Raw genomic sequence first — 23,010 nt, forward strand, 5'->3', positions numbered from 1 at the left:
AATCTACACATTCCAACCAAGTTTGGGATTCCATTTTCTTATACGATCTAAACTTTTCTTTGTGTGTTTGAGGAGTAAGACCATATCTGGTGAGTAGGGCGTCCGACATGATAGAATAAATGAGTCCCTGAGGATCCCCTAAGGATTTCAGGGTGTCCCTACCCTCTACCTCAACATGCGTTGACCTACCAGCTCACCAGTGTGCTTCAGGGACCATGTTCATGTGGAGAGCTGACTCATACCCCTTAAGCCACAGATAGATGTCATCCTCCCTCTTGTAATCCTTTAATAAGTCCTTTGAAGCGTGTACCATCCTTTCAGGCTGCACTGAGGTACTGCTTCCACCATCGGAAAAGTCAGTGATGCATTGGTTATTTACTCGCAAGTGAGTCTGTACGTTGTTTCTTCTCCAGTCGGGTTAGCAATGCGTAATTTTTCTCTCCCACAAGAAATCGAAGTGTCGGTTTCTGAAGAGGCAACCTCTGATCCATGCAGGTTTACATTGATTTTGACACCCAGCGATGATGCTTGCGAAATCCGGCCTCACAGTGATGAGGAACCACGCTGCATAGGGGTTGCATTCATTTTAGCAGCCGCAAACAGATGTTGCGTCATGTCTCGAGCTGCAATGCAGGTGATGTGTTGATTTCCCAGCCGCTATGCGGGTGGTGCGTCTATTTCTCAGCTGTGATGCAGTTGGTGCATCGTTTTTACAGCTCCGTTGCAGGTGGTGCATCAAATTTTTCCCTGCACGGCTCCTGTGCATGGATTTCAGTCTTGGTTCCACCAACTTAACCTTTCAAGGACCCAGGGACTGGAGTGGGCACCACTTAGCAGGGTAGGAGTCTCAGCAAGAGAGTCCAGGTGCTGGCGGAGGACGTCTTTGGTGGCCCTGAGCCTTCAGACCTGTGGGCAAGCTCAGTCTAAGCCCTTGGAGACACTTCATAAGCAGGAACACACAGCAGATTCCAGTCTTTGTCCTCTCTCAGGCAGAAGCAGCAACTATAGGCCAACCCAGCAAAGCATACTCACAGGCAAAGGTGGAGTACTCCTCCTCCTACTATTCAGCTCTTTTACTTGGCAGAGATTCCTCTTGGTTCCAGACGTAATCTAAAAATCTGGGGTTTTGGGTCCACTACTCATAACCCTTTCTGCCTTTGAAGGAGGCAAACTTCAAGTGAAAGTCTCTTTTGTTCACAAGATCCTGCCTTGCCCAGGCCTGGCCCCAGACACACACCAGGGGGTTGGAGGCTGCATTGTGTGAGGGCAGGCACAGCCTTCTCAGGTGTAAATGTCAGCTCCTCCCTCCCCACTCTAGCCGAGGGGTCTCATCTGGATATGCAGGCTACACCCCAGCTCCCTTTGTGTCTGTCTAGTTAAGATTCACAAACATCCCAACTGTCAGTATGACCCACGTGTGGAATACACAAGCAGGCACAGAGGGGTTATGCAAGAAAATGCCCACTTTCTAAAAGTGGCATTTTCAAACTGACAATCTAAAAAACTATTTTACCTAAAGATGTATTTTTAAATTGTGAGTTCAGAGACCCCAAACTCCACTTAAAAGGTATTTAAAGGCAACCCCCAGGTTAATGTAATAAGCCTTGCAACAGTGAAAACCACAATTGGCAGTATTTCATTGTCAGGACATATAAAACACATCTGTGCATGTCCTGCCTTTAACATACACTGCACCCTGCCCAGGGGCTACATAGGTTGTACCTTAGGGGTGCCTTACTTGTACAAAAAAGGAAGGCTTGGGCCTGGCAAGTGGGTACCCATGCCATGTGGAATTGGCAGTATAAAACTGCACACACAGACAATGCAGTGGTAGGTCTGAGCCATGTTTACAGGGCTATTCATATGGGTGGCGCAATTAGTGCTGCAGGCCCACTAGTAGGATTTGATTTACAGGCCCTGGGTGCCTCTAGTGCATTTTACCAGGGACTTACTAGTAAATCAAATATGCCAATCATGGAAAAGCCAGTTACACATACAGTTTAAACAGCGAGCACTTTAGCACTGGTCAGCAGTTGTTAAGAGCCCAGGGTACCAAAACCAGCAAAAACAAAGTCCAGCTCACAGTAAAAAACACAGGAAGCAGAGGCAAAAATACAGGGGAAACCACGCAAAGGATGCCAGGTCTAACAGTAGGTGTCTGGTAAGTTTGGGAAATGTATGCGTTTCTTGAGGAAGGTGGGACCAATGTTATGTAATATTCTGTATATGTGTGTGTGAGGAGTTTCAAGAGTGCTCCTTTGTTAATTGATTGCCAGTGGAGCTTTTTTGAGGTGGCTCTGGAGAAGTGCAGCTTGAAAGACAAATTTCTCCCCTCTCCATCGATAACTGTCCCATCTGAATTAGGACTCTGAGAGCTGAGCTATGTCCTTGAGTACCAATTCAATTACCTGCCAGTGGAGCTACTTGGCTTCAGTGGTTTCCAGGATTTAGGTGAATGTTGTCAGGGTATTATGCATCAGTAGAAATGGAATTAATGCTTGAGCACGGAATTAGGAGTCACTCCACTTCCTTTGTTTGCACACTGCGTGTCCCTCCACCTGGAGCATGGAGTTACCCTCCACAACCTTAGCGCTAGATAAGACATGCTGGGTATAATAAAGTTACCTCAATAGCACCGTATCCATGGATAAGAGGAAAAAAGAAACATATTTCTTTCTGCAGAGCAGCAGAGGACAAGAGGATGGCCAGAGAGAATCTTGAGAGAATTTCATGATGTTGATTGGTTGTCCTGTATCTCATGTTTTAGTGTTTCTATCATTTGGCCTCAGAGTACTGTAGTTTGTGTTTTTATTGTTTTGTTGGTTGCTAAAATATACAGTAAAGAAAGATGAGCAGAGCATTAGTGTCTGGTTTTGACGAAGAATTGAAAGTGATTTGGTTTATTCCTCTTTAGTAAGAACTGAATGACCTCAGCTGGGAAACAATAATGCAGTCTCCGCAGTTTAAAGCAGCTCATGTGTTAAGTCAGCACAAGGTCACTTGATAAAAATGCATTTGAATTCATACCTTCTTATCAAATAGATCATTTACAGCACTTCTAATGGCCCACTTCTCAATATAAAAAATAAGTAGAATTATAAGTTGATTTGTATTAGGCTCATGGGTCTTTCGTTGGTCTGGCCCACTATTTCTAAGAAGGCCCATCAGCCATTCTAATCCCAGCCCCCTGATATACCTCTGTGAAAAATTGTTGTCCAGAAATGTTCTTTTTTGATTTGTGTTTTCGGATCATTAGAGAAGTAATTGAGCTTGGGTAAACATTGCTGATTTGGGCCAAATTTTTCTGGACAACATTTTTTAAAAAGTGTTGCAGTGATGATGTAGTGTTTCAGGAACCACGAGACCTAAATACTTCATCTAGGTGTCAAAACCTAGGTTTGTGGGGGTCATTTAGTCTGAAAAAAACTCTTTGGAGCAACCCTTGTGCCATTTTCCAAAATGGCAGCTAAAATAGAGGAAGAAGAGACATATCTAGAAATGAAACAAATAATAATGGTATTGAATCATTTTATGTATACACCAAAAAATGTTTATGATCTGAATATTTAAAAAAATAATGAAATAATGCTTGTCACTCCTGTTTTAGACACATTTTCATAGTTCATTTTATTTGTTTTAGCAATCGTTCATGGTTCATTTGGAGGTTGCTGTACATTTGAGAAGGACATATCGACAGGGACAACTTTTTGTAGAACAGGCTTTGCAAGTACATGTAAGTTCTATAGGTAGAGGCTTTTGAAATCTCATAGGTTTTAGCACCCCATCAATATCTTCTCACCACATTGACACAGATCTTTCTCTACATATGCTTGATTCAAAACATTTACACACCTTCTTGATCAAGTAGAATGCTCTTCTAATGTATCCACGCACAGAATATAACATCGGTGGAAGGTCAGTTAGTTAGACTGATCTCTTGAACTCACTGTACCAAAGATCGTCAAATGTGTGTCAGTCAGAACTCATTTTCCACACACGCACAAGGTATTTGTCTATGTCTTTAAAGTCACATTCTTCTTCTGTCTCAGCAAATCCTTTTTCTCAACTTCACAGAATCAGCAGTTGAAGCTCCAAGCTTTGTTACAATTTTGCTCATATTGTCATCACCTGTAAGAATATGTGCCTTGATAAGAACACTGGGCATCTCTGAGTCAAGTTTCTTGTACAGAATATGAAGCAGGATTAAGTGTCTTTTCTCACCTATTCCATAACGTATCCATAACTCTGACAATCCTAGACTTATGAACATAGAAACAAATCTAAGGAGCACAATAACAACATCTGCCTCATTTGACAGTACAATGACTCAATTGGAATACTTTTTAACAGCCCATTCAGCATATGACACAACATGAAGGTCAGCTTCCCCCAATTTGCTGTTAAGTTCTTGAAAAATATGACCTGTACCTTTTGAATACGTCTCTGCAGGCACCAACTCCTCATTGACAATCATTCCATTTGAAATAATTGAAAACGCAGTGTTCACTGAAGCATCAACAAAGTTCTGGTGAGATAACATCTCCCAAGTTCATCTTGTTCAGTGTTGATGGCCAGAATTGATCAAGTTGCACAGGGATAGGTGTTGAATGTTTGATGCAGGCAAGGTCAATTGTTCGACTTGTAGACATTCATCTGAGTCTCTCACATTCGACATTAGCTCAAGATAACTGTCAGACAATGTGCAGTTCTTGCAAGGTGCACACTGACTTGGCTATCTGTAGAACAGTCTGAACGACCTCTCTGAAGTTTTGCATGGATGAAATCTTGACCATTCGCAATTGTGACCCATAGTACACAACAATAGCAGTTTTCAATGAGGACACCTTTTGGAGTTGAAATTCATCAGTTGAAAGTTTTTTTTTAGCTCTGGTTTGGTTACAGCATCTCCAACAAATAATCTGTTTGTTGAAAGAAGATCATGCAAAAGAATGTCCTTGATAAATTCACCCCTTTCTTTTGCTACATCCATCTCTCTATGTGTTGGCGAAAGTTGGGTTTTTGTAACCTGATTTGTAGTGGCTCATTGGGCAAACACTCTTACTATGGCAATTAAAGTGTGGACGTTTAGCTTTAGTGATTATGTCAAACAGTCTTTTCTATTTCAATACAAATGTCTCCTGCTTCAATTCTGAATATAGTTTTGATCCATGTTCCAGGACATCTAGTAGATGTGTCTATATATTGTTAGCTCCATAATGTTCACAAAGTTGTGTACTCGCACAGGTTCAGTCATTTCAAAGAGGTTTCCGTGCTGCTGCATGAAATGAAGAAGGCTGTCAACATGTTTATCAAAATGTTCCCCTCAAGTTCCTGGTGAGGAACAGTTTCACAATGTTCCATTAATTTGTCATCTCTCTGAAAATATTGCAAATGGAAAGAACTTCATGGTAAACTAGCTGCCTTTCGGCAACATATTCATTTTTATCTGTCTGACTAACTGTTCCCTAGGAACTTCTCTGTGATCTCTGGATCGTCTGTTCCAGTTTTATACCTGGAGCCACAGAATTGAACATTCCTTCTCTGTCTTTCAACACAGAATGTCTTTGGATGAATTCTCTGTAGAGGTATGCTTTTTCCACCTCTAGCTTCTTCACTCTTTCCAAATACCAGGACTGATATCTCAGGTAGTTTATGCAATCACATTTGTGAAAGACAGTAATCAGTTACTCTAGTCTTCATGTGCAGCTCCGAAGCACCTTCCTGATCAGCATGTACCAAGTTTTTCACTAGAGCTATAATGTGTAAAACATTTTCCCAGTACTTGCAAAGTTCAGATTTTTCTTCACATTCTTTGACAAACTCTACAAACTTGGTTTTCAGGTTTTCAGATTTTGAACTGAGTCTCTTGAACCTTGCCTGGCTTTGCATTATGTCCTTTGAATGAAGTGCACCCTTTGCCTTGTTCACTTTCAAGATAAGATATGCAAAACTTAATTTGTCATTCTGGATCCAGAAAGCATTCCAACGCAATGTTTCTATATGCTCAGATATGATGAGCATACCTTGTAATGAACAAACATAATGAGTGGCCTTCAATTCTTACTAAAATGGTTCCCTACCTGTAGTCTGGGAACCCATAGGGATCCGCAATGCCTCCTCAGGGGGTCTGTGACTGCTTAGAAAATTATATAATATTAACAGATTAGGTACCTAGATTTCAGTAATGACTCAGTTGGAGGTCCTTGTATTACAATAATGATTCAGTCGGAGTCCCCGGGTTCCAGTATTGATAGAGTGGCGGTCCACAGAAGTCAAAATGTTGGGAACCACTGGACTAGCATCATCTATGCCACATCTACTGAGATAATTTCCTGCACACCGCAATACAACTTTTGTCATGTGGAAAACGCCCATCACTGGATAAAGGTCATCAAATTCTACTGGATTGCTCATAAAAATGTAAACTACAATACGGAAAACACCTTCATCACAGAAAATTGGCAGGATAGACTGGCCTTCCAAATGACCACACACATTTTGGAATGTTTTGAGAACTGTGTATACTGTTGTGTAGTTTGTAACTGGAGATGGAATTATTGGTAAAAACCCAACCTTCTTCAATGGGAAGGTATTCTGAAAGATCAGGCCATGAATTCCAGCCAACGGAAAAACTGGCTTTTCTTCATCCTTCAGTCCGCACCAAATAGGCGATATGATAAATTCAGTTAAATGAGCTTTGCGGGTCGCAGCATCAGATAGAAAAAGATCCATGTTCTCAGCCACTTTGAAACTCTCTGGTAGACTCGGATGTGTTGATGGCTTGTAATGATTTTGCACACGTTGGCAAGACAGTTGGGTTATAAGTTTGCAGCTTTGTTTATTTATATCTACATCTGACACAGCTTGTTTTCCAGCAGCTACTTCATTGGTACAGTCTTAAAAAAACATTATGGCAGTATCATGTTTGCTCGATGTTCCAGACAAAGAAGAGCTGTCTTCAAAATCAAAAGTATTAAGAGCAGCAACTGTAAATCCTTTACTAGTAAAGCGACTTGAAAGTGGTGTGCTGTCAGATTCACAAGATTTTACAGCATGAACTGCTAATAAGTTCCTGCTTCGTACTATGTCATTATAAGCTGTTGATACGCCAGTCCTCTTCAATTAAGTGATTAGCTCTCTACTTTTGCACTTGTGATAGATTCGTGGTCAGTCATCATGTGTAGCTGAGTTTTCTGTTTGCCATGATGTAATTAATAAAACATGATTTGGAAAATACAGTACATTTGCACCTCATAAGCCTGTTGGTTCAGGGGATAGTCTTCCACTTCTTCGTTTATATCTTCAAAGCTATCATCAATGTTGTTGGCTTCTTTTCTGAACTCAAGAAGTTTAGTTTGTAACAGTTTTGCGTTGATTATATTAAACATTGATGTAAAAAAATGTTAGGACAACATCAGCCATTCTTGTTGACTCCCATGATTTGCAGAGCTCCTGGGCATCACAAAATCTATCATTAAGTCAAAAACCTAAATCTTTCAGGATGTTTCTTAAAATGTTTCCTGTTGATTTCACTACATCTTGTGATCTTATTTTGGCAGCAAGAACTTCAGGAGTCAAATCAGCTGAGAACACCATAAGTGGTTCATTCTTTTTATTAGACTGACAAAAACAAATTCTGTCATTGTACATTCTTAACAGGAAAATCTTAATTTCATTATTATGGCTCAATACAGTTTCATCAATGTTGACCATTATTTCTCTGATCTCACTGTGTGTGAACCCACAGCCAGCACTCAAGAGTGGATTTAAAACTCAATTTGCCTTTTCAAAGAGTGTAAACTTAACTGAAGGATGGTGGTTACGTTACTGTTGGGAGCTCATTGTACATTCATATTTTCAAATGTATGCATGCATGCAGTCTGGATGGGCATACAAATCCGCTGCAAATACATTCACCTCGCTGTTTAGATCAGCTCCTTGGCTGAAAACTTCATTTTGGACGAAACTAGCTGCAGATAAAAACATGTTTTCCCTTTGAGACTCACATCTCTGTACTTTGTTCTTTTGTCAACCCCTTTGGCCCTTGTTCTGGCTAAACCACAGATAACACATTGAAGATCCTCTGCTTTCTGATCGATTGTTGGAGGTGGATGAGGGGTAGCCATGGATCTTCTAAGTGGATGTGCATTGGGTTTGGTTGCCATTGTTGCTTTCTCAGAAGACTTGTATTTTTGTTGTGATTCACTGGTTTCTTATTTTTTTGATGATTTTTTTTCCAGGCTTTTTTCCATTGTATATGACTTGTAGCACTTGTTGTTACATTGATAAATTATTTGATCTCCTTCACCCATCAGTTTCAATCTTTTGTGAATTTCATCTTGTCATATTTCTGCAGCATCTAAAACTCTCTTCTATCCAGCCATAGTTCTTGCTAGCTTTTCTTGCTGTTTAGTGAGACCTATAATACATTTTTCTTTGTTGAAGAAGTCTTCTGATTTTGTAATTCGCAACACTCTGTCAGAAGGTAAAGATCCTCTGCTACCACCTACTTCGTTCATGTTTACGAATTGGAAGCAATGGAAAACCTGAAACAAAAACAATATGAACAAATATTACTAATATGATGGCTAAAACACATCACTATAGAGCTGACATTTTGAGAAATGGTGGAAGGGTTTCTCTGAGGAGTTATTTTCTGTTTCTATGAGACTACCTGGCTCCCAAAAACCTAGGATCTGACCTATGTTTTGACACCAAAATGAAGTATATAGGTCTCATGGTTCCTGAAACATTACATCATCACCTCAGCCCTGAGGACCCCATCTCTGTGGCCCAAAGTATTGATTAAACGGAGGTGGGCCCTGTGGCCCCCTCCCTTTGCCATTAAAGGCCCTTGGGACCACATCCTTCTGGGCCGGCTCACTTGCTGTGTCCTGACGATCCCACCCCTAGGATAGAGCAGTTTCCCTGTCCACACCAGCACAGGCAGAGGAACTTGTTTTTGCTCCCATCAGATGGGGGCATTTTTTAAACTCTCACCAAGCAGGAGCATGCACAAAGTTTTAAAAGCCCCCAGTGACTGAGAGCTTTGAAAAATGCTCCCGCCAGCTGCGAGCAGGCTTGTGTTCTGTTTCCCTGCCTAGGAAGCAGAAAAAGATATTGCTCCTGCCCAGACGGAGCAGCATAAATAGCTACTCCCGCTGGAGGGAGCAGTGCTGGCTCCTGCAGCATGTGGGGAGACTACTGGGGCTGTAGAGGCCCTGTGGCTCCCTTGCAGCCCCAAACATGTCCATGGTGCGTGCCCTGGGTGGGCACCGGGGCACTCACCTTTAAATAACACGGATGCCGGGGGATGGGTCTCTGGGGCCAAAACAGGCTCTGGGAGGGTGCCACTCAGCCCACTCCACTCAAATAAAATCTGCCCTGGTAAATGGATGGAACCCTTCTCCTTTTATTTAAATTTTGGCACTGGGGATGGGGTCCCTGGGGCTTAATTAGGTTCAGGAAAGTGGGTTGTGTGGTCCACCTTCCCTTTTAAAAAGACAGACGGTCCTGGGGAAAGGGTCTGCAGGTCCTGAGAAGGCTCAAGGAGGAGGGCACGTGACCCCCCCCCATTAAAAATAAATAAATAATAAAAAAATGAACAGCCCTAGGGGATTGGCTCCCCGGGGCCTTTTAGGGCTTTGAGTTGGGGACTCCACAACCCCATCCACCTGTGTTGGGCTTGCTGGTCGGGTCCCTGGTGCCAAAGAAGGCTCTGGGGGCGGGAGTGTGCAGCCTTCTCCCTTTTTTTATTGTATTTGGCCCCAGGGGATGGGGTCCCCAAGGATATTAAGGCTCAGGGAGGAGGGCTGCTTGCCCTTCTCCCCTCCTTCATTGTATTTGGCCCCAGGGGATAGGGTCCCAGGGCCTTTTAAGGTTTGAGGGAGGCCAAACTGCCCTCCTCCTCTTTTTATTAGAACTGGCCGTGGTGTTGGCGTCCTTAGGGCCAATTAAGGGTCATGGTGGGAGTTGTACACCCCTCCCCTTAATAAATGTTTTGCTGAGGGGGGGTGGTTCCTGGGACCCGAATTGCAACCCTACTCCACAAAGACCAAAGAGATAAGCAGCCTGCTGAGGGTTTGACCACAGGGATACAGGCCCTGGCAACAGGCCAAGCCCTTTGGTCAACATCCCACTACCCAGGGCTAAAAGCTGTGTGCAGCGTGGGGTTGGCGGCCTGTGGGGAGTTGGAAGCAGTGCCTTCCTGCAAGACAGGACCTGCGGCTTACTGCATGCACGACCAAATGCCATGCGCCGCATGGGGTTGGCTGCCTGAAAGTGGGGGTGTTGGCTGCCTCTGGGTTGGTTGGTGTAGGGTAGAGGTGTCTGCCTGTGAGGTGGCCGTGTGCGGTGGGGGGTGGCTTTATGTATGGTAATTAAATATTACTTTACATTTAAAAAAGCCCTTAGAAATTTACGGAAAAAAGCACGATTTCATTTGAGATGTCATCAGTGAAGTCATAAATGATGTCATAGAACATGTCATGAGTGATGTAATATATGAGGTTATAAGCAGTGCATGGCAGGGGGGCAAGATATAGCTAGCTCTGCTAATTATAACTTATGAATTTCTGTATGTTTTTTATTACAAAACGTTAATGTTGACACTAACATGTTAAACTAATTATAAGGTTTCTTTAACCTGTGTTTTTTCAGTGATTTTTAAAAAAGTTTTTTTCCTTTCAACAAATACAGATCTTTTTATCACACCTAACTATAACGTTACCTTAACCTTTGCTTTTTCAGTTTATATATATATATATCTATATATATATATATATATCTATATATATATATCAATATATATATATATATCTATGTTTGATGGCATGTGTAGCTGCAGATATACATGCTATGCATATTCTGCCATCTAGTGTTGGGTTCGGAGTGTTACTAGTTGTTTTTCTTCGAAGAAGTATTTTCGAGTCACGGGATCGAGTGACTCCTCCTCTTCGGCTCCATTGCGCATGGGCATTGACTCCATGTTAGATTGTTTTCTTTCCGCCATTGGGTTCGGACGTGTTTCTTTTCTCGCCAATAGTTTGAGCCAGGAAAGCTCTACAACTCGCTAATTCTCGTTGGTATTGTTTCGATCGCGTACCATCTCTCATCGACACTTCGTTACCGTCAGGTCAAACATCTTTACTCACCCTTCGGGGCGCCCACCCCCAACTCGGGCCTGTTCGGGCCGACCGCGTGGAAGTCTCATGGACTGGACCCCATTTCGCTTTTGTCCTCAGTTGCACGCAAAATTTCCCTACACAGACCAACATCTTGTCTGTAATCTCTGTCTCTCCCCAGACCATTGGGAGGAAAATTGTGAGGCCTGCAGATTCTTCCGCTCAAAGAAAACTCTCCGAGACAGAAGAGCACGAAGACTCGAGATGGCGTCGAAGAGCACCGAACGTCTCGACGTCGAGGAAGAGGAGATTATGCACACCGCAGTGTCCGTCCAAGGGTCCGACTCCGAGCAAGAGTCCAAGGAGGACAGACTGGTCAAGGCAGGACAGCATGTGAGTACGCCTGCCCCTGTCCCACCCAAGCCCAAACATAAGGCCTTGGGAACGCCACTGCCCGAAGGCCATGGCTCGACCCGTAAAAAGACCTTCGGTGACCAAACAACAACTTCGCACCGAAAAAGGCCACACCACTGAAACCTTCGGACTTGAGCCGAAGCACTGGCTCTGAAACTATCAAACATTGATCCTTTGAGTCGAAACCTCGAAAGTTGCTTTCGGAGCCGAGTCCCATATCCGCTTTCGATCCCCAAAAAAACAGCTTTGGAGCCGAAAAGGCCAGTTTATACGGAGGAACATGGACTTTCAAAAGTACTTAAAGAAAGTCATAGAATTTCAGAGGAACAAACACAGATGGAGGACATAGATGAAAGGCAAGCCAGAATTCATATTCACAAAGACACTGGCAAAATTATAACTGCACCTCCTCTGAAGCCTAAGAGGAAGCTGGTCTGTCAAGAACAATTGGACACTGCTCAGCCACAGGCTAAAGTGCCAAAGACTAAACAAAAATCTCCACCTCCACAATTTTCTCCTCCTCAATCTCCTCCTCATTCTCCTCACCTGCTTGTCTCTCCACCTGCTTGTCTCTCCACCTACTACTCCCACACCTGTACAATCTCCTGTACATTCTTTAGATTCACAATAAGACAATGTGGATCCATGGGATCTGTATGATCCAGATCCCATTCCTGATAACAGCCCAGACTGCTATCTCTCCAAACCATCACCACTGGAGGATAGCACCGGATATACTTAGGTTTTAGCTAGGGCGGCATCCTACCACAATGTTGCCATGCACACTGAGCTCTTAGAGGATGATTTTCTTTTTAACACATTATCCTCTACACAGACTACATATCAGTCCCTTCCCCTGCTTCCAGGCATGTTAAAGCATGCACACCAGATATTTCAAGAGCCAGTCAAGGCCAGGATGATTACTCCCAGAGTGGAGAAAAAGTATAAACCACCTCCCTCTGAGCCAGCATTCATTACCCAACAACTGCCTCCTGATTCTGTAGTTGTAAGTGTGGCCAGAAAGAAAGCCAACTCCCAGTCATCTGGGGATGCTCCCTCACCAGACAAGGAGAGCAGAAAATGTTATGCTGCGGGCAAAAGGGTAGCATCACAAGCAGCCAACCAATGGAGGATAGCCAACTCCCAAGCACTATTGGCTAGGTATGATAGGGCCCACTGGGATGAGATGAAGGCTATCATACAACATCTCCCCAAAGACCAACAAAAAGGGCACAACAAATAGTCAAGGAAGGGCAGGCTATTACCAATAACCAAATCAGGTCAGCCCTAGATTCTGTAGACACAGCAGCTAGAACAATTAATACTGCTTTTACTATCCGGAGACACGCATGGCTTAGGTCTTCAGGGTTTAAGCCTGAAATTCAACAGGCAGTCCATAATATGCCATTTAATCAAAAACAGCTTTTTGGGCCCGAAGTAGACACGGCTATTGAGAAAATGAAAAAAGACTTAGACACCTCTAAAGCCACTGGTGCTTTGTATACGACACAATATAAGGGGTCCTTTTGGAAACCTCAATACAGAGGTGGATTTAAAACAAACACCTGAGGCATCCACCTCACAATCAAAGTCAACCTACCAACCTCAATACCAACAAGGTGGGTTTAAAGGTAATTACAGAGGCCAATACCCCAGAGGCAGGGGAAAATATCAATCAACCAAACAAGCCTCACAGCAGCCAAAACAGTGACTTACTCCATCTCTTCCCAACTCACACCTCACCTGTGGAGGGAAGGCTGCAAAGGTTCCACAACAATTCGCTACCCATTGCAACAGACAACTGGGTATTATCTATTATCCGCAATGGCTATTGCATAGAATTGGCACAAATTCCCCCAAATATCGACGATTGGCTAATAAAATCCAACAGTTATACACTGTCAAAACCATACACATTATGCAATACAAACCCTACACACCCTAGGATCCTCCATAAACTACCAAAAATCCCACCTACAACCTGTGCAAATTCAACAGTATTTAGGAGCCACACTAAATACACAAACAGCACTTGCAAGCCCAAGTCCACAAAGAATACAAGCATTTCACAATGTATTGGCACAAATTCATCGGCACACTGTCAAATTCATAATGAAACTGTTGGGCTTGATGGCATCATGCATCGCCATTGTCCCACATGCAAGATTAAGCATGCAGCCTTTACAACAGTGCCTTGCACAGCAATGGTCACAGGGTCTAGTGTTGATAGACCGCCAAACCAGCATATCACTTCAGTGGTGGAATTCCACAAATCTAAACAAAGGGCGGTCTTTTCAAGACCCTGTGCCTCAGACCATACTAACAACAGATGCATCAATGATTGGATGGGGGGCACACCTCAACAACCACAACATTCAAGGACAATGGGACGCCAAACACAAACAGTTTCACATAAATCACCTAGAATTGCTAGCCGTATTCCTAGCACTCAAAGCTTTTCAGCCTCTTCTCACTCACAAGAACATCCTTATCAAACCAGACAACATGACAACAATGTATTACCTAAACAAACAAGGAGGGACCCATTCATCTCAACTGTCCCTCCTAGCCCAAAAGATTTGGCAATGGGCAATTCACAACAACATTCACCTGGTGGCACAATATATTCCGGGGATATACAACCAATTGGCAGATGTTCTCAGCCGAGATCATCAACAAACACACGAGTGGGAAATTCATCCCCAAGTGCTTCAGACATACTTTCACTACTGGGGAACGCCAGACATAGACCTATTTGCCACCAGCAAAAACGCAAAATGCCAAAACTTCGCATCCAGGTACCCACATCCTCTATCCAAAGGCAATGCTCTATGGATGAATTGGTCAGGGATATTTGCTTACGCTTTTCCCCCTCTCCCGCTCATTCCATTTCTAGTCAACAAACTGCATCCAAACAAACTCATACTTATAGCACCAACGTGGGCATGTCTACCCTGGTACACAACACTCTTAGATCTGTCAGTTGTACCACATATTAAACTCCCCAACAGACCAGATCTGTTAACACGAAACAAACAACTGATCAGGCATCCAGATCCCAAAATACCCAATCTAGCGATTTGGCTCCCGAAGTCATAGAGTTTGGATATATACAACTACCAACAGAGTGTATGGAAGTAATTAAACAAGCAAGAAAACCCACTACTAGGCAGTGTTATGCAAACAAATGGAAACGTTTTGTGGATTACTGTCAATCTAAGCAAGTTACCCCTCTTTCAGCATCAATACAAGACATTGTAAGTTATTTGCTTCATTTACAAAAGGCAAATTTAGCCTTTTCGTCCATTAAAATTCATCTCACTGCAATCTCTGCGTATTTGCAAAATATACAACACAGCTCTTTATTTAGAGTCCCTGTCATCAAAGCCTTCATGGAAGGATTAAAATGCATCATTCCACCTAGAACACCCCCAGTGCCTTCGTGGAATCTAAACATAGTGCTCACACGACTCATGGGTCCACCATTTGAACCTATGCACTCACGTCAGATTCAATACCTAACATGGAAAGTTGCTTTCCTAGTTTCAATTACTTCATTAAGAAGAGTTAGTGAAATCCAAGCTTTCACTATTCAAGATCTGTTCATACAAGTACACAAACATAAAGTTGTACTTCGAACAAACCCAAAATTTCTCCCAAAAGGTATATCACTGTCTCATATCAATCAAACAGTGGAACTACCAGTCTTATTCCCACAGCCAGACTCTGTAGCAGAAAGAGCCCTGCATACATCAGATATTAAAAGAGCTCTAATGTACAGGGAGTGCAGAATTATTAGGCAAATGAGTATTTTGACCACATCATTCTCTTTATGCATGTTGTCTTACTCCAAGCTGTATAGGCTTGAAAGCCTACTACCAATTATGCATATTAGGTGATGTGCATCTCTGTAATGAGAAGGGGTGTGGTCTAATGACATCAACACCCTATATCAGGTGTGCATAATTATTAGGCAACTTAACAAAAAACAAATATATACCCATTTCAATTATTTATTATTACCAGTGAAACCAATATAACATCTCAACATTCACAAATATACATTTCTGACATTCAAAAACAAAACAAAAACAAATCAGTGACCAATATAGCCACCTTTCTTTGCAAGGACACTCAAAAGCCTGCCATCCATGGATTCTGTCAGTGTTTTGATCTGTTCACCATCAACATTGCGTGCAGCAGCAACCACAGCCTCCCAGACACTGTTCTGAGAGGTGTACTGTTTTCCCTCCTTGTACATCTCACATTTGATGATGGACCACAGGTTCTCAATGGGGTTCAGATCAGGTGAACAAGGAGGCCATGTCATTAGATTTCCTTCTTTTATACCCTTTCTTGCCAGCCACGCTGTGGAATACTTGGACGCGTGTGATGGAGCATTGTCCTGCATGAAAATCATGTTTTTCTTGAAGGATGCAGACTTCTTCCTGTACCACTGCTTGAAGAAGGTGTCTTCCAGGAACTGGCAGTAGGACTGGGAGTTGAGCTTGACTCCATCCTCAACCCGAAAAGGCCCCACAAGCTCATCTTTGATGATACCAGCCCAAACCAGTACTCCACCTCCACCTTGCTGGCGTCTGAGTCGGACTGGAGCTCTCTGCCCTTTACCAATCCAGCCACGGGCCCATCCATCTGGCCCATCAAGACTCACTCTCATTTCATCAGTCCATAAAACCTTAGAAAAATCAGTCTTGAGATATTTCTTGGCCCAGTCTTGACGTTTCAGCTTGTGTGTCTTGTTCAGTGGTGGTCGTCTTTCAGCCTTTCTTACCTTGGCCATGTCTCTGAGTATTGCACACCTTGTGCTTTTGGGCACTCCAGTGATGTTGCAGCTCTGAAATATGGCCAAACTGGTGGCAAGTGGCATCGTGGCAGCTGCACGCTTGACTTTTCTCAGTTCATGGGCAGTTATTTTGCGCCTTGGTTTTTCCACACGCTTCTTGCGACCCTGTTGACTATTTTGAATGAAACGCTTGATTGTTCGATGATCACGCTTCAGAAGCTTTGCAATTTTAAAAGTGCTGCATCCCTCTGCAAGATATCTCACTATTTTTGACTTTTCTGAGCCTGTCAAGTCCTTCTTTTGACCCATTTTGCCAAAGGAAAGGAAGTTGCCTAATAATTATGCACACCTGATATAGGGTGTTGATGTCATTAGACCACACCCCTTCTCATTACAGAGATGCACATCACCTAATATGCTTAATTGGTAGTAGGCTTTCGAGCCTATACAGCTTGGAGTAAGACAACATGCATAAAGAGGATGATGTGGTCAAAATACTCATTTGCCTAATAATTCTGCACTCCCTGTATTACATAGATAGAACTAAATCATTTAGGAAAACCAAACAGTTATTTGTGGCGTTCCAAAAACCACATACTGGTAACCCTATTTCAAAGCAAGGGTTAGCTAGATGGATAGTAAAATGTATCCAAAGATGTTACCTAAAAGCTAAAAGGCAGCTATTAGTTACACCTATAGCACATTCCACACGGAAAAAAGGGGCTACAATGGCTTTCTTAAGAAACATACCAATGGCCGAAATTTGTAAAGCAGCTGGCATACATTTACCAAGCAATACTGTGTAGATCTGTTAGCAACACAGCAGGCCACAGTAGGAGAGGCTGTACTAAGAACATTATTTCAAACAACTTCAACTCCTACAGGCTGGCCACCACTTATGGGAGGTAAAACTGCTTTGTAATCTATGCATAGCATGTGTATCTGCAGCTACACATGCCATCGAACGGAAAATGTCACTTGCCCAGTGTACATCTGTTCGTGGCATGTTCCGCTGCAGATTCACATGCACCCTCCCACCTCCCTGGGAGCATGTAGCCGTTTAAGTTCAACATTCACTTGTACATATGTATATATATATATATATATATATATTCCATTTGCATGGACATCTCTTTTCTTTATACTCTATCACTCCTACCTTACCCTCTGCGGGAAAACAATCTAACATGGAGTCAATGCCCATGCGCAATGCAGCCGAAGAGGAGGAGTCACTCGATCCTGTGACTCGAAAATACTTCTTCGAAGAAAAACAACTTGTAACACTCCGAGCCCAACACTAGATGGCAGAATATGCATAGCATGTGAATCTGCAGTGGAACATGCCACGAACAGATGTACACTGGGTAAGTGACATTTTTCATTAATGTTATTATTAATATTAATCCTGACACAAAAGACAAGGCACCAATTCACGTAAATCAGAGCGTTTATTCACCCTTTTAAGCAGCAGGCTTGTCAATCCTCCTGACGCAATTCTGCACACAATGCCTTGTTCACAGGCGAGTAGAAGCAAATGTGTTTACTGCCAGTGCTTTTAAATTATCATTAATGTGACTCCGTAGTCGAAATGGACTGCTCAATACTTATGTCTTTGTCACTGGAGTGCTTAATCTCCATAAATTTAAAATAACATCACAGGCACCCCAATTTCAATGCCCCTGTTCCCCAAAGCTAGGGGGTCAGGGTATTCTTACCCTGCCCCCATTTATTTTTTATATTTTTCTTTTGGGACTCTGCTGGGCCCGAGTTAAAAAATGGCTGCCAACACTTCCTGGTTGAATTGTTGGTGGCCAGTCAGATGTCTGCACAAGATCTGGAGGGTTTAAGTGTTCTTGTCTCTAGATATACAAATTTGGTTTTCTTGAAATAGCTCAGAAACCTCTGAACACATTTACACCAAATAACAACAAGCATTTGCAAATCAATAGCTCATGCATTTGCTTGAGTTAGAGCTATTGGCATTGTAAATTCATAACTAGACTTTTCTTGACACATAAATTGGACAACCCGGACTTACAATTTCATCTTTTTCTGCCATATAATTTCAGAGGCCCTGCATATAACTAAAGAACTTCCATTTACCTTCTTCCTCTATCTGCAGCAAAAAATGAAAATGTTGCCATTTAGCATCTTAATTTGAAGCTGCCATGCTAATTCCAATAGATTACCTCGTACACCACCCCACTGTCAGAGTTGCTGGCTGGCTAACACAATACCCCCCAAAAAGACACAAAACAGCCACAGAGCAGAAGTAAACTAGAAGGGTCACCCAAACATATCAAGAGTGTTCAAAATGTCATGTTTTAATAAGGATGTTAAATTGGCCTGAATTATGGACATAATTGTAAAAAGGAGAGATTATTAAACCATATACAATTATAATATAAATAAGCCTTTGTCAGAAAGAAACTTTTGGCATTAGATTATAATGCTCAAAACAGCTCCTAGAGGGCACCATAACAAAGATATAATTTGTAAGAAACATGGTGATGTAACCATATTGGTAGCCCCTAGAGGAGCTAACCCAATTACAAAAACAGGAGAAAGCATTGCAGTGTACACACATACTTAGCCCCTAAAGTGCATTTTAGTGCTAGCAGGCCTACTGCAATGATATTACAAACAAGGCCTTTAAAAAAAAAAGTTCTCCCAGCTGTAAAACAAAAATTGTACCCATGAGAAAGCTGAAAAGACACTGAATAGTGGAAGGAGTTATTATTTTGGGGTCCCCACTAACCTAGTGTGAGGACTCAGAGATGATGTAGCGAGGAAAGGCATTTGGAAGGTGGTCCCATTGTCCTAGGACCACCACAGGTTGAGTTATGAGCAAAAATGTTTGCCCTGCAAAGCATTCTGGGGTGAGTTTTTGTGCCGGAAATATTATAGTATGTTGACTGCAATGCTCCAACATCCCTTAGAGGGCACCACAATAAAAACAGCATTTGGAAGAAACATGGTCATGAACTCATAAAGCCAGCCCTTAGAAAGCATAACCGCATGCAAATATAATGGGAGAAAGTAATGCAATGTAACCAAATATTTAGCCCCCGAGATGGCGTAGTACATTACACATTTTAAGACTAGCAGGCCTATAACAATGGTATTACAAAAAAGGCCCTTAAAACACAAGCAAATCCCAGCTGTAAAACAAAAGTTTCAGCCATGAGAGAGCTTAAACAGAAACTGAATGGTGGAAGGAGGTATTATTTTGGGGTCTCCCACTATCCTTGTGTGGGGAGCCAAAGATGATGTAGACAGAAAGGGCACATTGTTGTGAATGTATTGGTGGTGGTCCCGTTGTCCTAGGACCACTACAGGCTGATTTATGAGCAAAAATGTTTTGTAAAAGTAATGCCCTGAAAAGCATTGTAGGTTGAGTTTTCCTGAATGCAGTGAATATTGTAGTATCAGCTCTACCCCAGTGCTGGGAGAGCTGCTTTCACTTTGAGGATTTCTGTTTTACATAAAGCATTCATCAATTTCAAGTGTTTTAAGGGGAGAGTCACAAGAAATGACTCTGATTAGGTAATTGTGATCAATGTGACCAGCGGTCCAATACTGCCAAACGAGTTCACACTGTTGTGCCTGTTCACGCTTGGAGTGCCACGGCCGCCATTCAGCACTAAGGGGAGAGGCAAAATAAATAGTTTGCCCATACTGAAATTTATCAGCAACCGTGCAATAATCCATGTAACAAAACAGCCTCAAGGCGGGACAAAAGTCAAGCATTTACCAATGACATCAAGTGATTTTTGAAAGGCAAGCCCATGAAAAAGTGAAAGTGATGAGCATGACATGGGCATGGCTAAAGCCACCAATACTTACAACAGGTCAAAGCGCTTGTGCGCTCAACCGGAAAAGGGCACATTCTGGACCAAGAGTTATCTTACTGCCAAATTTGATGTAATTCCATCCAGCAGTTGGGGCTGTAGTTGTGTTCAAAATCCCCATGAGAATTAAAATAGGAAACACACTTTTTTGGCCCCCCCCCCACTGTTTTTTCGACCCCCCACTTGACGAATCACCCCGAAGCTCACCATGAGCAATAAGACACAGCAGGCTACTTTTTTTGGGAAACATTTGTGAAGATTCATCAAACAGTACCAAACTTATAGGCAAGTCAAAAAACACCTTTCCTATGGAAACTAGGTCCTAACTATAACTACCTAGTAGCAACCGTCAGTAGGTAACAGAAATATATATATATATATATATATATATATATATATATATATATATATATATACTGTATATAGCCATTGATATGAGTTTGGGTGAGCAAAAGGCATAATTGTGTATCTCTGTTGCACATGCTGTGAATATGCGTCCTTATTGTTTGACATTGAGACACATTAATGTTAATGTTTATAGATTTTATTTAAACTGTGACAAAAAAAACTTAAACCCAAAAAAGACCTTTCATTAGGTTACTTGAAAGAATGAGGGTTTAAGAGAGAAAAGAAAAAATCACATCAATTTATAATTTTGTTTACTTTGTTTTTCATGTATATTTTAGAAAACCTTTGTGAGGTGTATAGTAATTGTGCAGCTTAGCATAAATAAGGACTGTTCCATTTAGAAAACAAACTCACTAGCATAGAATTTTATTGTGTTTATGAATCCAACCTTAAAAATGCCTCACTTTATTGTTGCATAAATTGTTGATACAAATGGGTTGCACCTAGTTCTTTTTCCTGCATCCTTAAGTGCCATCACATATTGTTCGCCTCTCTTTCAGGTGTTTCTTAAGAGTGATCGTGTTGCCAGAATGGTTCAAAGTGGTGGATGCTCAGCCAATGACTTCAGAGACGTGTTTAAAAAAAACATAGAAAAGAGAGTCCGAAGCTTACCAGAAATTGATGGACTGAGTAAAGAAACCGTGTTGAGCTCGTGGATCGCTAAATATGATGCAATATACAGAGGGGAAGAGGACTTGCGCAAGCAACCAAACAGAATGGCACTGAGTGCGGTGTCAGAGCTCATCCTGAGCAAAGAACAGCTCTATGAAATGTTTCAGCAAATTCTAGGTGTCAAGAAATTAGAACATCAGTTACTCTATAATGCCTGTCAGGTAAGCAGTTCCTCTTATTGTTATTGTTTTCAGTGTGAAATTTGCTCAAAGAAAGTATGGACACACAAAATCTCCGAAATGACCAATGTAGATCCCCCAGATCCATAAGAAAGTTTCTAAAGAAGCTCTTACTTATTCTGACTTTGCTCTTATGACTTTGATGAAGAACCATGTTCTGTCAGCTGACAAATCTTCTGATGTACAGAGTTTAGGTAACATATCATTAACAAAAAATGACATGACTCCGAAGGAGAGAAATCTATGTGGGGGCTCTAGTAGAATTGTTTGTTTTGCTAGGGCTTGGCTGCTATTAATTCTGCAAAATGTTGTCATATATGTGCCTGTACTTCCTGCATTGCACATAACATGTACAGTACCACTGTAGAATTCTCATTTGGAAATTGACACCCTAGACTTTAATATTCTTTGTCACCTCCCTTTTGTATGTAGGATTGTTTATTTTTATCTGTTTTAAATTGTCACATTGATTGCACTTTCTATGTTTTTTTAATACTTTTCTAACATAGTAATCTTTGACATGTCTTTCTTGTGGTATGAGTTTCATAGGCTGCTAATATTCTTTTTCTTACTTATGTGCTAAGGTGCTCACTTGGAGGAATTATAAGGGGTTGAACACATCAAGCACAGCAAGTACACCATAGAAGAAGTTGATCTTATTCATGGCACTGGTCTTTCCCATTAAGCCTTAGCTTTCAGGAAAGACACACTTTAATAGACAGAATGCTAATACTTCGAACTATAAATGCAGGAGGTTCCATTTGAATACTCAAGAGCTTTTGAAGAGAAAGTAAAAGATGGTATTGCTAATGCAGAATGCCAATAAGGTCTTATACTACTTTTGGTATTCATTACCAAACCTATATGCTCTAAACTCCTCTCTGTGCATGTAATCTTCTTATATTATTTACTTATTTTGAAAGGAGATATTTCATGTGACTCTAGAGCCCTTAGTAGACAGTTCACCTTGTCACTTTTCTCTTAGTTACACTTATAATACGTAATTACATTAGCTCATAAACAACCAAAACAGTATAGATTTGGGATGTAATTCACCAATTACACAAGGAATTCACTTTTTGCTGCTTCTCATTCTAGTTACCTGAGAATCCGTATTTTTTGTTATCTCATGCTTTGAGTAGGAAGTATTGGTTTGGTGCAGTTGGTATTTCAGATCATGCCCCAGAACCTCTATCCATGCTTATTACGGAATGCATGTGATACTGTCCAGCCCACTGGCATTTGAATGCTTTGCATCGTCAAAATGACTTTGCTCAGTACTCCACTTTGATGTTAAATTTCTTTAGAGCTGATTGGGGTTCCTTAAATATGTAAGTGTCTGTCTGGGAGGCTGTCAAGTCTTTTCAACCATTGCCTCTTCCAGGAAGGAAGAAGCTCCTATTTGTGTCCAGAAACCTACTGGCATTGCCATATCTGTTTCCACAGAGCCTGCATGATGAGCCAGGCAAAAGCCAGAAGAACTTGTGGGGGAATTGACTGAAAGAAAAGCTGACTATGTCAATGCAAAAATCAAGCACTGATTTCGGATCTGTAGGAAA

At 41.8% G+C, this 23,010-nt stretch overlaps 1 protein-coding gene across 8 annotated transcripts in view; it reads left to right on the plus strand.

Moving 5' to 3' along the window:
- Positions 1-23,010, plus strand: part of CADPS2 (calcium dependent secretion activator 2) — a 1,861,089-nt gene that overhangs the window by 243,654 nt on the left and 1,594,425 nt on the right. For all 8 annotated transcript variants that reach the window (XM_069229895.1, XM_069229888.1, XM_069229890.1 and 5 more), the window contains exon 3: positions 21,101-21,433. In XM_069229895.1, coding sequence (XP_069085996.1) covers positions 21,101-21,433 — 333 coding nt within the window. The remainder of the gene's footprint in view (positions 1-21,100; positions 21,434-23,010) is intronic.

Source organism: Pleurodeles waltl, chromosome 4_1 (genome assembly GCF_031143425.1).
Source record: "Pleurodeles waltl isolate 20211129_DDA chromosome 4_1, aPleWal1.hap1.20221129, whole genome shotgun sequence".
NCBI classification, from domain to species: domain Eukaryota; kingdom Metazoa; phylum Chordata; class Amphibia; order Caudata; family Salamandridae; genus Pleurodeles; species Pleurodeles waltl.